This window comes from Nerophis lumbriciformis, linkage group LG29 (genome assembly GCF_033978685.3).
Source record: "Nerophis lumbriciformis linkage group LG29, RoL_Nlum_v2.1, whole genome shotgun sequence".
Taxonomy (NCBI): domain Eukaryota; kingdom Metazoa; phylum Chordata; class Actinopteri; order Syngnathiformes; family Syngnathidae; genus Nerophis; species Nerophis lumbriciformis.
In genome coordinates, this window is record NC_084576.2 from 34,375,310 (window position 1) to 34,391,462 (window position 16,153).

The 16,153-nt window shown below is 38.8% G+C and overlaps 1 protein-coding gene across 2 annotated transcripts in view; it reads right to left on the minus strand.

Moving 5' to 3' along the window:
• Positions 1-16,153, minus strand: part of mfsd4b (major facilitator superfamily domain containing 4B) — a 41,252-nt gene extending 25,099 nt beyond the window's left edge. For both annotated transcript variants that reach the window (XM_061924433.1, XM_061924434.1), the window contains exons 1-3: positions 15,883-16,153; positions 1,577-1,745; positions 1,350-1,466 (exon numbers count right to left, since the gene is read on the minus strand). In XM_061924433.1, the coding sequence (XP_061780417.1) occupies positions 1,350-1,466; positions 1,577-1,745; positions 15,883-16,140 (544 nt within the window). In that variant the 5' untranslated portion in view covers positions 16,141-16,153. The remainder of the gene's footprint in view (positions 1-1,349; positions 1,467-1,576; positions 1,746-15,882) is intronic.

Sequence of the window (16,153 nt, forward strand, 5' to 3'; positions counted from 1 at the left end):
CCACCCGCCTGAATCTATTTAAAATCTAATTTTTTTCAACCGCCCGACCCGACCCGACCCGCGGATAAAATCTAATTTTTTTAAATTTCATCCGCCCGATCCGTGGATAATCCGCGGACTCCGCGGTTGTGCCCGCAAACCGCGCATCTCTAATATATATATATATAATAAAATTAATATATATATATATATATATATACGTATATATATATACATATAATAAAATAAATCTATATATATATATATATATGATGAAAGCGGATACAATTTCACCCTCACCTATGAACCCACGCCAGGAAACCAACCAAAAAAGAACAGAAAACGAAACAACATCATCTGGTACAACCCCCCATACAGCAAAAACGTCTCAACTAACATTGGCCACAAATTCCTCACTCTGATCGACAAACACTTCCCCAAAGGCAACACCCTAAGAAAAGTATTCAACAAGAACAACATTAAATTGAGCTACAGCTGTATGAACAATATACGACAAATTATCTCAAACCACGACAAAACAATTGCAAATGAGCCGTCAGCCCCACGGACAGAGCGACTCCAAAACCAACAAAGGCTGCAACTGCCGCAAGAAACCCGATTGCCCTCTCAACGGGGGGTGTTTACAAACATCAGTTGTTTACCAATCTAAGGTAACACGCAAGGACATTAACACATCCGACACATATGTAGGATTAACCGAGGGAGAGTTTAAAACCAGATGGAACAATCACAAGGCTTCTTTCAGGAACCAAAAACCTGCGGAATACCACAGAACTCAGCAAACACATTTGGGACCTCAAAGACAATAATGTTGAATATTCAATAACATGGCAAATTCTTGCATCCAGCACACCTTACAATAGTGGTAATAAAAGATGCAACCTATGCTTGAAAGAGAAACTGTTTATTATTTACCGTCCAGACCTGTCATCCCTCAACAAGCGCAGCGAAATTGTATCAGCATGCCGCCACAGACGGAAACACCTCCTAGGTAACACATGAGCCAATCACCCCGACCACGCCCACCCCCACCTCCTGAAATCGGAGGTCTCAAGGTTGGCAAGTATGACCACTGTATATCTGTGTATTTTGTTCCTTCAAAAATGTAGAATGTGCAGTTTATGTCCCGGAGCTCTCTAGTCTGGAAAGTACAGTAATGTCATTAGTTGAAGGCTCTCAAAAGGGAAGCTGAGGTAACCAAAAGATGTAAAATATGTAAAAATTTGACCTGTGATGGTTTGAAAAAAAGTGTTTTTATTCATTTAGTCTTTTCCACTAAACAGGTGAAATAAATAATCACAAGCCAACAAGTGTCACACCAGCAGAGGTTGATAGAAAAGTTATCCTACCCGTGTCCAGAATACCCATAGAGATCCCGATGGTGGACATGAAGGCGGTGAGGAGCAGAGCATGCTTGCAGAAAGGTATGGCACACATCCCACAGGCGGTGAAGAGCATGGAAATACCTGCGGATGAAAGATGATCACAAAAAAAACATGTTTTGAGAAAATGTACGAACATGGACACGTCACTTGAATAACCGTGGCCGTGGGTAGTGGTGTGACGGAGGGCTTACCGAGCAGAAGGTTGGGGTTCATGCAGTCAAAAAGGATTCCTCCTAGGACAGAACCGCCGATGTAGCCTGCAGATCGGCCGATGAAGATGTAGGAAATATTGGCGATGTTCTTCTTCACGTTGAAAGCCAGGTCCTCAAAGGTGGGTCCCACTACGGAGATACCCATACCCTACAACCACAACAACTTACTAGTGACCCTGATCACCACATTTCAGTCTACAAAGTAAAACGTCTTCATGTTCATCTCCTGTGAAGCTTTGCGTCGCCTTCTTCTACAAACTCTGTTTCCATATGAGTTGGGAAATTGTGTTAGATGTAAATATAAACGGAATACAGCAATCCTTTCCAAGCCATATTCAGTTGAATATGCTACAAAGACAACATATTTGATGTTCAAACTCATTAGGGCCCGCATGGCCCATTGCATAAGGACTCCCACAGGGAGTCCTTATGCAATGGGACATAAGGACCTATTGAATTTGTAAGGTTTTATTAGGGCCCGCATGGCCCATTGCATAAGGACTCCCACAGGGAGTCCTTATGCAATGGGACATAAGGACCTATTGAATTTGTAATTAGGGCCCGCATGGCCCATTGCATAAGGACTCCCACAGGGAGTCCTTATGCAATGGGACTAAGGCTGAAACGACGCGTCGACGTAGTCGACGTCATCGGTTACGTAAATACGTCGACGCCGTTTTTGTGCGTCGGCGCGTCGCATATTTACGTCACACTACTGTCATGGCGGAGCGCAAAGCAGACGATGCGAGCGAGGGGAAAAAAGCCCGCCAAAAGTCGTCAAAAGTGTGGGAGTATTTCAATAAACGGCCTAATAACGTTGTTGTATGCACACTGTGTCGAGCGGAAATGGCCTATCATAGCAGCACAACGGCTATGAACGAACATTTGAAAAGAAAACCCCCGACAGCGTTCTTGCCATCACCATCAACTAGTCAATCGTCCGCGTGCGTATACGTTGTCATCATTACACAAAAACATGAATGTGTCATTTGTATCTGCGTTGTAAATTCATAAACTAAAGCACCGTTTCGCTCTGAGAGGCGCGTTTGGCGTGCCTGTTCAGTGTTTACAAAGACGCGCTCCTCTTTAACGCTGTGGAGAGGCGGCGGCGGCGAGCGAGCGGCGAGGCGGGGCGCGCCGGGAGCGACGCCGCAAGAGACAGGGGACGGCGAGCGAGCGAGGAAGAGGAGCTGAAAAGCGAGGAAAGAAAGAGAAAAGAGTTGGAAGAGAAAAGACTTTGTGTAAAATTAAAAGATTGTAAACCTGGCAAAGCCGTCTGGCGTTCAGACTGTCGGTCCTGAAAGAACCCCACGGCACAAGACGTGTCACAAACGCTAACGTTAATTAGTTGTGCAAATACCTTTTACAACATTAACAGTTACATATACTATGTACAAACCAACAATTAACTTTCACTTTAATCATACTATCATTGTTGTGTTATTAAGCAAAATAAGCAATACTTTTACTTTTGTTGAAATGTTTACACTGTACATTTTTTTGTATTGGATGTTTAGCTTTATTTTTGCACATTTTAGCAAATAAGCAATACTTTTACTTTTGTTGAAATGTTTACACTTGTTACAGGATATTTCCGTTTTGCACTTTTTTGTATTGGATGTTTATCTTTATTTTTGCACATTTTAAAGCAAAATAAGCAATACTTTTACTTTTGAAATGCTTATACTATTGTAGAATATTAACATTTGCACTGGATGTTTACTTTTATATTTGCACATTAAAAAGCAAATAAGCTACTTTTAATTTTGTTAAATGTTAAAAGTTTTAAATGTTTACATTGTTACAGAATATTTTGTCATGTTGTTGTCAATGTTGACTGAGTGGCCATACTTTTTTTTTGTAAATAAAAGCCATGCCTTTTGAAAAAACTGGCCTACATTTATTTTTTCCTCTTCATTTTAAATAAAAAAAATAATCGGTATAAGGAAAAATAATCTATAGATTAATCGAAAAAAATAATCTATAGATTAACCGATTAATCGAAAAAATAATCTATAGATTAATCGATAGAAAAATAATCGTTAGCTGCAGCCCTAAATGGGACATAAGGACCTATTGAATTTGTAAGGTTTTATTATTATTATTATACCGGCCGCCTCTTTGAGCTGCAATTTGACCCACTTAACATGCTTCAAAACTCACCATATTTGACGCACACGTCAGGACCTGCGAAAATTGCCTTTTGATAAAAAAACCAAACCCCAAAAATAAACATTGCGCTCTAGCGCCCCCTAAGAAAAAGAAAAACTAGACTGCCTGTAACTCCCACTAGGAAGGTCGGAGAGACATGAAACAAAAACCTCTATGTAGGTCTGACTTACCGGTACACCTACCTTTCATAATTGTATATCTTTGGGCAAAAATCAACAGGAAGTTGGCAATTCCCCCTTCAAGACAAAAAAGTACTAAAAACAGTCACTTTTGCCTCTTTGAGCTGTAATTTGACCCCCTTAACATGCTTCAAAACTCACCAAACTGAACGCACACATCAGGACTGGCAAAAATTGCGATCTAATAAAAAACCTAACCCCAAATTTAAAAATTGCGCTCTAGAGCAATTTTTGAATAAAACGGAGAAAAAACTGCTCCTCGGAAGAAAAAAATGACAAAACTGCCTGTAACTCCCACTGGGAAGGTCGGAGAGACATGAAACAAAATCCTCTCCGTAGGTCTCACTTAGACCTACATTTCATAAATTGACAACCCCCAGCAAAAATCTACAAGAAGCTTGCTATTCCCCCTTCAACACAACATTTTTGTAAAAACCGGTCACCTTTCTTCAAACATTATCTCCTCTGAGCGTGTTTGTCGTTTCGGCTTCAAACTAACACAGGACAGAGATTGAACCCTTCTAATTGAAAGTTAGCGAAAGTGTTTTGATACCGGCTCCGGTTTTGATTTTATGACCCTTCAAAGAGCCGCTGCGCTGATGCTGCTGTTTTTTCTAGAAGGCTGCTTAAAAGCAGGAAGCACCAGCGTGCCCACACAATGCAGACAAGGTAGGTACACTACACAAAAGTATTGGGACAATTCGGACTAAAAGTAGACAAAAGTATTGGGACAATTATGATGAAAACTGAACAAAAGTATTGGGACACTTGGGGCTACCACTGGACACACGTATTGGCACACCTACACTGGACAAAAGTATTGGGACACTTAGGACTACAACTTGCCAAAATTATTGGGACACTTGGGACTAAAACTGGACAAAAGTATTGGGACACTTAGGACTAGCACCTGCTGCGACCAATGCTGCTTGCAGCTTTAATTGACTTTATTTTTTTTTCGCAAATAATCATTAATTTAGAATTTCATGGCTGCAACACGTGCCAAAGTAGTTGGGAAAGGGCATGTTCACCACTGTGTTACATCACCTTTTCTTTTAACAACACTCAGTAAACGATTGGGAACTAATTGTTGAAGCTTTGAAAGTGGAATTCTTTCCCATTCTTGTTTTATGTCGAGCTTCAGTCGTTCAACAGTCCGGGGGTCTCCGCTGTCGTATTTTACGCTTCATAATGCGGCCACACATTTTCGATGGGAGACAGGTCTGGACTGCAGGCGGGCCCAGGAAAGTACCCGCACTCTTTTACTATGAAGCCACGTTGATGTAACACGTGGCTTGGCATTATCTTGCTGAAATAAGCAGGGGCGTCCATGGTAACGTTGCTTGGATGGCAGCATATGTTGCTCCAAAACCTGTATGTACCTTTCAGCATTAATGGTGCCTTCACAGATGTGTAAGTTACCCATGCCTTGGCCACTAATACACCCCCATACCATCACACATGCTGACTTTTGAACTTTGCGTCGACAACAGTCTGGATGGTTCTCTTCCCCTTTGGTCTGGATGACACGATGTCGAATATTTCCAAAAACAATTTGAAATGTGGACTCGTCAGACCACAGAACACTTTTCCACTTTGCATGAGTCCATCTTAGTCCATTGTACCTACTCAGTGGCCTAGTGGTTAGAGTGTCCGTCCTGAGATCGGTAGGTTGGGAGTTCAAATCCCGGCCGAGTCATACCAAAGACTATAAAAATGGCACCCATTACCTCCCTGCTTGGCACTCAGCATCAAGGGTTGGAATTGGGGGTTAAATCACCAAAAATGATTCCCGGGCGCAGCCACCGCTGCTGCCCACTGCTCCCCTCACCTCCCAGGGGGTGATCAAGGGTGATGGGTCAAATGCAGAGAATAATTTCGCCACACCTGGTGTGTGTGTGACAATCATTGGTACTTTAACTTTAACTTCAACTTAGATGATCTTGGGCCCAGAGAAGCCAGCGGCGTTTCTGGGTGTTGTTGATAAATGGCTTTCGCGTTGCATAGTAGAGCTTTAACTTGTACTTACAGATGTAATAATAATAATAATAATAACTGGGATTTATATAGCGCTTTTCTAAGTACCCAAAGTCGCTTTACATGTAGAACCCATCATTCATTCACACCTGGTGGTGGTAAGCTACTTTCATAGCCACAGCTGCCCTGGGGTAGACTGACGGAAGCGTGGCTGCAATTTGCGCCAACGGCCCCTCCGACCACCACCTGTCATTCATCATTCAATTCACCGGTGTGAGTGGCACCGGGGGCAAAGGGTGAAGTGTCCCGCCCAAGGACACAACGGCAGCGATTTTTGGATGGTAAGAGGCGGGGAGCGAACCTGCAACCCTCAGGTTCCTGGCACGGTTGCTCTACCCACTACGCCATGCCGCCCCAAATGGGCACCAGATGTAGCGACCAACTGTATTTACTGACAGTGGTTTTCTGAAGTGTTCCTGAGCCCATGTGGTGATATCCTTTAGAGATTGATGTCGGTTTTTGATAGAGCGCCGTCTGAGGGATGGAAGGTCACGGTTTCCGGCCATGCCGCTTACGTGGAGTGATTTCTCCAGATTCTCTGAACCTTTTGATGATATTATGGACCGTAGATGTTGAAATCGCTCAATTTCTTGCAATTGCACTTTCAGAAACGTTGTTCTTAAACTGTTCAACAATATGCTCAATATCCTTTCTTGTGAAAGACTGAGCTTTTTTTGGGAAGCTGTTTTTATACCCAATCATGGCACCCACCTGTTCCCAATTAGCCTGCACACCTGTGGGATGTTCCAAATAAGTGTTTGATGAGCATTCCTCAACTTTATCAGTATTTATTGCCACCTTTCCCAACTTCTTTGTCATGTGTTGCTGCCATCAAATTCTAAAGTTAATGATTATTTGCAAAAAAATATATATTTATGAGTTTGAACATGAAATATGTTGTCTTTGTAGCATATTCAACTGAATATGGCTTGAAAATGATTTGCAAATCATTGTATTCCGTTTATATTTACATCTAACACAATTTCCCAACTCATATGGAAACGGGTTTGTACTTACCCGCTTTTCTCACCCATAAACTGTGCACATTACTTTCCTAGATTCACACTGAAATCCACTTGTCATTTATGTACTGGAAACGATGTAGACTAGTACTGTTAGAATAATTTTATTGAAATTAGCTCCCAGCGAGAAGACCAAAAGCTGTCTTTGAAACCCACCAAGAAGAATGCTTGTAAAACTCCACTGTGTAGGGGGGGAAGCAACATGAAGGTGTTCGGTTTTCTTTCATGTGTTGTAATCATCCATCCATCCATCCATCCATCTTCTTCCGCTTATCCGAGGTCGGGTCGCGGGGGCAGCAGCCTAAGCAGGGAAGCCCAGACTTCCCTCTCCCCAGCCACTTGGTCCAGCTCTTCCTGTGGGACCCCGAGGCGTTCCCAGGCCAGCCGGGAGACATAGTCTTCCCAACGTGTCCTGGGTCTTCCTCGCGGCCTCCTACCGGTCGGACGTGCCCTAAACACCTCCCTAGGGAGGCGTTCGGGTGGCATCCTGACCAGATGCCCGAACCACCTCATCTGGCTCCTCTCCATGTGGAGGAGCAGCGGCTTTACTTTGAGCTCCCCCCGAATGACAGAGCTTCTCACCCTATCTCTAAGGGAGAGCCCCGCCACTCGGCGGAGGAAACTCATTTCGGCCGCTTGTACCCGTGATCTTGTCCTTTCGGTCATAACCCAAAGCTCATGACCATAGGTGAGGATGGGAACGTAGATCGACCGGTAAATCGAGAGCTTTGCCTTCCGGCTCAGCTCCTTCTTCACCACAACGGATCGATACAGCATCCGCATTGCTGAAGACGCCGCACCGATCCGCCTGTCGATCTCACGATCCACTCTTCCCTCACTCGTGAACAAGACTCCGAGGTACTTGAACTCCTCCACTTGGGGCAAGACCTCCTCCCCAACCCGGAGATGGCACTCCACCCTTTTCCGGGCGAGAACCATGGACTCGGACTTGGAGGTGCTGATTCTCATCCCAGTCGCTTCACACTCGGCTGCGAACCGATCCAGTGAGAGCTGAAGATCCTGGCCAGATGAAGCCATCAGGACCACATCATGTTTAAAAAGCAGAGACCTAATCCTGCAGCCACCAAACCAGATCCCCTCAACGCCTTGACTGCGCCTAGAAATTCTGTCCATAAAGGTTATGAACAGAATGGGTGACAAAGAGCAGCCTTGGCGGAGTCCAACCCTCACTGGAAACGTGTCCGACTTACTACCGGCAATGCGGACCAAGCTCTGACACTGATCATACAGGGAGCGGACTGCCACAATCAGACAGTCCGATACCCCATACTCTCTGAGCACTCCCCACAGGACTTCCCGAGGGACAAGGTCCAATGCTTTCTCCAAGTCCACAAAACACATGTAGACTGGTTGGGCAAACTCCCATGCACCCTCAAGGACCCTGCCCAGAGTATAGAGCTGGTCCACAGTTCCACGACCAGGACGAAAACCACACTGTTCCTCCTGAATCCGAGGTTGGACTATCCGGCGTAGCCTCCTCTCCAGTACACCTGAATAGACCTTACCGGGAAGGCTGAGGAGTGTGATCCCACGATAGTTAGTTGTAATCAACAGAAAGATATTGATTTAACCCAAGGACTGCAACGCGGAGAGAAGGCTGGATCTGCCCAATTTCCAGACGACCTCTTTTTGAACCTCCTTTTTCAACTGTTTTACGAACCTCTTTTCGAACTGTTTACGACCTTTTCTGTGAACTGTTTACGACCTTTTCTTTTGAACTGTTGCAATCAAAGGCGATGGCTGTTTACGACCGCGTCCCTTAGGAGCAGCTACTGTCGTGTGGTGGGAGAAAGGCCAAATAAAGGGGGAGGCGTACAATCTTTTGGCAGAACGTGCTGGAAGACTGTACAAAGAGTACAGACCAGGCGTCTCTCCTCAAATTGAGTCAGATTGAATTCTGTCTCTGTTTAATTCTCTGCTTCTTGTCTTGTTTAATAGATGTCATCGGTGTTTGAACCTGACAAGTACCATACCATTATGGTCTAAATAAAAAGTACATTTTATCTTCTTTATTAGAGATTCCTGCCTGTATATGCCCATCACCGCTTGCTAATATTGTATTTGTTTAGTTAACCAGCTCACAACTAATTGTGTATGTCCAATACACGGTGTGGAGACTCTACCTTAGGTTAATAATTACCTGCAAGTATCATAATCAAGTTTCAGGACAAGACTAAACAAGTTACACAGCAAGCAGCAAGCTTGAAATAAGAGAAGAAGTGCATAGTCAAGTTAAGAAGTGAAGATGGAAACATGTTACAGCAGATAGTTAGCAGCTATCAGCAATATGTTTGGAGGAGAAAAGGTGAGGCCTTTAATCCCAGGAACACCATACCTACCGTCAAGCACGGTGGTGGTAGTATTATGCTCTGGGCCTGATTTTAGGTTGTCATTCAGATTTTTTTTTTTTTTTTAGCATTTTCAAAAAAATTCCAAAATTTCCATAAAATTCCCATTGGAAATTTTTTTAAAACATTTTTCAAAGTTCCACAATTCCCACATTTTTTATCCGATTCAAACCGTTCCAACTTCAAATTTGCCCATGACAAAATCCAAAAATTCCCAGGTTTCCCAGAATTCCAGGTTTTCCGGGACATCGTCGTCATTCAAAATGAATTGGCCATTTTTCAGACTTCCACCATTTCCACATTTTTTCAACCGATTCAAAGCATTCCACCTTCAACACATTCCACTCATCCTAGATATTCAAACTGACATATTTCAAAATTCCAGGAACTATTTTGTTTTTTGTCCTCATTTTTTGAACTGGAAAAATTCCCTGTTTTCCCAAAATTCCAAGAATTCCGTAGTACCATTTCCCAATAAATAAATAAAAGTTACTACTTCAACATTTCTCAACCATTTAGAAAAATTCCAACACCAACTGATTCAGAACATTTTTTTTAGCAATTTCCAAAAAAATCCTGCTTTTTCACGAAAATCCCATTGAAATGAATGGGACAATTTTCAAAGTTCCACAACTCCATGTTTCATCTGATTCAAACTGTTCTAACTTCAAAATATTCAGCCTGTTCAGGAATTGTGTGCTCACCTTCAACAATTCCCGGATTTCCTAGAATTCCCAGTTTTTAGGGACATTTTCCCCATTAAAAATGAATTATCCCATTTTTCAAACTTCCACAATTCCCACATTCTTCAACCAATTCAAACCATTCCACATTCAATTCATCCTGGAAATTCAAACCACCATTTTTCCATGTTCAACAAATTTCCAGGAACTCCTGTTTTTTTCTAACCTTATTTCCAACCTTTTTTAGTGCGATGACTCCTTTCACATTTTTCAACCCATTTCAAGCGTTCCAGCGTCAAAACATTCCTCTTAGTCAGGACCAAAAAACAAGTCGGTTTAAGAACTTGAAAAATTCCCGGTTTTCCCGAAATTCCGTAATACAATTTTTCAATTAAAAACTGTTCCCCCTTCAACATTTCTTGACAGATTTGAACAATTCCAACACCAACCAATTCAGCTCACTCAGGACATTCATGCTCCTAATCATTTTCAATAAAATCCACTTTTCCCAAAATTCCCCAATTTTCCAGGAAGTTCCCATTGCAAAGAATGGGACATTTTTCCAAGTTGCACAATTCCCACATTTTCCAACCTATTCAAACCATTCCCACATCAACACATTCCACTCATCCTGGACATTCAAACTAACACTTTCCCAAGTTCCACACCAACTTCCGGTTTTCCTGGAAATTCAAACTCCTTCCACATTTTTCAGCCCCAAATTCTGAACCCTAATTCTTCAGGACAAGCTAAAATCATCAGTTGGGTCTTGGGCGCAGTTGGGTGTTCCAACAGGACAATGACCCCAAACACACCTCAAAAGTGGTAAAGGAATGGCTAAATCAGGCTAGAATGAAGGTTTTAGAATGGCCTTCCCAAAGTCCTGACTTAAAGGTGTGGACAATGCTGAAGAAACAAGTCCATGTCAGAAAAGCAACACATTTAGATGAACTGCACCAATTTTGTGGCTACCAAAAGCGCCTTATTGCAGGTTAACTTGCCAAGGGACATGTAAGCAAATATTAACATTGCTGTATGTATACTTTTCACCCTCACATTTTCAGTAGAGCCATAATAAATTCATAAAAGAAGCAAACTTCATGAATGTTTTTTGTGAGCAACAAGTACACACACACAGTAGAGGCCAAAAGTTAGGACACACCTTCTCCTCATTCAATGTGTTTACTTTATGTTCATGACTATTTACATTGTAGATTGTCACATCAAAACTATGAATGAACACATGTGGAGTTATGTACTTAACAAAAAAAGGTGAAATAACTAAAAACATCTAGTTTCTTCAAAATAGCCACCCTTTGCTCCGATTACTGCTTTGCACACTCTTGGCATTCTCTCCATGGGCTTCAAGAGGTAGTCACCTGCAATGGTTTTTCACTTCACAGGTGTGCTTGAAGACTCTACTTCTACTCTACACGAGTACATTCTAGAATGACACCAGAAAAAAAATTCCGGAGTTGTCGATTCTCGTTTTTTTATGAAGAAAAAGTCACTAAAAGTCTCTATAGACATTGGAAAAAATTCCAAACAAAGCAGCAATAATTGAAAATATAGCAAAAGGACATAATAGAAACACATGTTAACACTAAATATTTGTTTTTAAATGTATATATACATTTTTTAAGCTAATTATTCTTGTTTTATGGTAGGACACTCAACATTAAAAGGTGCATAACTACAATTGAAGAAAATTATGATGACGTGTTGCTGACCACGCCCCCAACCACGCCCCCACCGCCACAGGTATCTTGGCAATGGAGGGGAAAACCCGTTATTTCATTTGAATTTATTTATATATTATTTGTTTTAAGCGGATAAGGAACAAGTTTTACAAGTAAGCAGTAAACGTGTCCCTGAAACGACAGACCAGTAGAGCCAATTGTAAACCGTATATAGTGGATCTTTTTAAAAGGCTCAAATTAAATCCATACATGAACTAGATGAGGTGTGAATGCTCCAATGCTGAAGTTTAAAGAATGTAGTATGAATGTAAGAATAGTTTCAATGGTGAAGAGTTTGAATTTTCAGGAAAACCGGAATTTGGTTTGGAACTTGGGAAAGTGTTAGTTTGAATGTCCAGGATGAGTGGAATGTGTTGAAGGTGGAATGCTTTGAATGGGTTGAAAAATGGGGGAATTGTACAACTTGGAAAAAGGACCTACCGGTATTCATTTCAATGGGAACTTCCTGGAATTTTGGGGGAAAAGAGGGATTTTATTGAAAAATGATTAGGAGCATGAATGTCCTGAATGAGCTGAATTGGTTGGTGTTGGAATTTTTTTTTTTATCGGTCAAGAAATGTTGAAGGAGGAACAGTTTTTAATTGAAAAATGGTATTACGGAATTTCGGGAAAACCGGGAATTTTTCAAGTTTTTAAACCAACTTGTTTTTTTGGTCCTGACTAAGAGGAATGTTTTGACGCTGGAACGCTTGAAATGGGTTGAAAAATGTGCACTAAAAAAAGGTTGGAAATAAAACAGGAATTCCTGGAAAAAACGGAATTCCTGAACGTGGAAAAATGGTTGTTTGAATTTCCAGGATGAATTGAATGTGTTGAAGGTGGAATGGTTTGAATAGCTTGAAGAATGTGGAAATTGCGGAAGTTTGAAAAATGGATCATTCATTTTGAATGGGCAAAATGTTCCTAAAAACTGGGAATTCTAAGAAATCCGGGAATTTTTTTAAATAATTGTTGAAGGTGAGCACACAATTTTCTGAACAGGCTGAATATTTTAAAGTTAGAACAGTTTGAATCAGATGAAACATGGAGTTGTGGAACTTTGAAAAATGTCCCATTCATTTCAATGGGAATTTCAGAAAAAAATTGGGAATTTTTTGGAAAATGGTAAAAAAAAAACTTGAACGGTCTGAATGAGTTGAAATGGTTGGTGTTGAAATTTTTCGAATCGGTGGAGAAATGTTGAAGTAGTAACATGTTGAATTGAAACATGGTATTACGGAATTCCTGGAATTTCAGTAAAACCGGGAATTTTTCTAGTTTAAAAAACAACGTAGTTTTTTGTCCTGATTAAAAGGAATGTTTGAAATGCGTTGAAATGCGTTGAAAAATGTGGAAGGAGTAGTCGCCAGAAAACAGGGTGGAAATAGGGCTCTGGAAAACCAGGAATTCTGGAAAATCCTGGGATTTTTTTGAACTTGGAAAAAAGGAAGTTCGAATTTCCAACATGATGGAATGTGTTGAAGGTGGAATGGTTTGAATCGGTCGAAAAATGTGAGGATTGTGGAAGTTTGAAAAGTGGATAACTAATTTTGAATGGGGAAAATGTCCCTAAAAATTGAGAATTCTAAGAAATCCGAGAATTTCTTTAATAATTGTTGAAGGTGAGCACATAATTCCTGAACAGGCTGAATATTTTCAAGTTGAAACGGTTTGAATCAGATAAAAAATGTGGGGATTGTGCAACTTTGAAAAATTTGTACACATTTTTCCAATGGGAATTTTATGGAAATTTGGGAATTTTTTGGAAAATGCTAAAAAAAAAAATTCTGAATGAGTTGGTGTTCAAATTTTTCAAAACATTTGAAAAATGTTTAAGTAGTAACTTTTTTTTTATTGAGAAATGATATTACGTAATACCTGGAATTTTGGGAAAACCGGGAATTTTTCCAGTTCAAAAAATAACTTTTTTTGTCCTGATTAAGAGGAATGTTTGGACGGTGGAACGGTTGAAGTGGCTTGAAAAATGTTCCGGAAAACCTGGAATTCTGGGAATTGTTGGATTTTGTCAAGGGAAAGTTTGAAATTGGAACGGTTTGAATCGGATAAAAAATGTGGGAATTGTGGAACTTTGAAAAATGTTAAATTTTTTTCCAATGGGAATTTTATGGAAATTTGGGATTTTTTTTTGAAAATGCTAAAAAAAAAAAAATTCTGAATGAGTTGGTGTTAGAATTTTTCATCATGGTTTGAATAGGTTGAAAAATGTGGAAGTTTGAAAAATGGCCAATTCATTTTGAATGGAAAAAATGTCCCGGAAAACCTGGAATTCTGGGAAATCTGGGATTTTGTCAAGGGAAAGTTTGAAGTTGGTAGATGAATTTAGGTGTAGAAACCATATATGTGTGAATGTAATGGAGCATTCACAGAAATAGGTGTAGAAATATAAATATAAATATTATTAATAAACTATAAATAAAATAAAATATAAATAAATATAAATAGATGAAGAAATAGGTGTAGAAATATAAATATAAATAATAAAATATAAATAAAATATAAATATAGTAAAATATAAATAGAAGAAATATGTGTCGAAATATAAATATAAATAATAAAAATAAATAAAATATAAATAAATATAATACAATATAAATAGATGAAGAAATAGGTGTAGAAATATAAATATAAATAATAAAATATAAACAAATATAATAAAATATAAATAGATGAAATAGGTGTAGAAATATAAATATAAATATTAATAATAAAATATAAATAAAATATAAATTAAATAAATATAATAAAATATAGATGAAAAATAGGTGTAGAAATATAAATAATAAAATATAAATAAATATATAAATAAATATAATAAAATATAAATAGATGAAGAAATAGGTGTAGAAATATAAATATTAATAATAAAATATAAATAAATATAATAAAATATAGATGAAGGAATAGGTGTAGAAATATAAATATTAATAATAAAATATAAATAGATGAAGGAATATCCATCCATCCATCCATTTTCTACCGCTTATTCCCTTTGGGGTCGCGGGGGGCGCTGGAGCCTATCTCAGCTACAATCGGGCGGAAGGCGGGGTACACCCTGGACAAGTCGCCACCAATAGGTGTAGAAATAATAAATATAAATAATAATATATAAACAAATATAATAAAATATAAATACATGAAATAGGTGTAGAAATATAAATATAAATATTAATAATAAAATATAAATTAAATATAAATTAAATAAATATAATAAAATATAGATGAAAAATAGGTGTAGAAATATAAATATAAATAATAAAATATAAATAAATATATAAATAAATATAATAAAATATAAATAGTTGAAGAAATAGGTGTAGAAATATAAATATTAATAATAAAATATAAATAAATATATAAATAAATATAATAAAATATAGATGAAGGAATAGGTGTAGAAATATAAATATTAATAATAAAATATAAATAGATGAAGGAATAGGTGTAGAAATATAAATATTAATAATAAAATATAAATAAATATATAAATAGATATAATAAAATATAGATGAAGGAATAGGTGTAGAAATATAAATATTAATACTAAAATATAAATAGATGAAGGAATAGGTGTAGAAATATAAATATTAATAATAAAATATTAATAAAAATATAAATATAATAAAATATAAATAGATGAATAAATAGGTGTAAAAATATAAATATAAACAACAAAATATAACTAAATATATAAATATAATAAAATATAAATAGATGAAGAAATAAGTGTATAAATATAAATATTAATAATAAAATATAAATAAATGTAATAAAATATAAATAGATGAAGGAATAGGTGTAGAAATATAAATATACATATTAATAATAAAATATAAATAGATGAAGGAATAGGTGTAGAAATATAGATATAAATATTAATAATAAAATATAAATAGATGAAGAAATAGGTGTAGAAGAGATGTTCCATACAATTAAGCCGCGGGCACCTGCTGCGCGCGCACAACTGTGCTAAGCTAAGTTGTATGTATACAAATAAATATGAGTTATATGCATGTATAAAAATAAATATCATATAAATGATAAATGTAATAATTGCAAGTGTTACCAGTCCCAGGAAGGAGGCGCAGAGAGTCATGCTGACCATCCAGACATGTCCTCCTCTTCTCCCGCCTCGCACTCGCTCCTCGCGGCCGGGCTCCACGCTCCTGTTGGCCGCCTTCGAACTCCTGTTGGCCGCCTTCGAGCGCTCGCTGGCGGGGTGCGTGTCCTGCTCGAACAGCGTGTCCTCGTCCTCCTCCATCACGCTCGCGAAACGCACCTGCTTCTTTTTCCCAGTGGCGGAAGGCGACATGGCTGACGTCATCACAGGCGGCGGT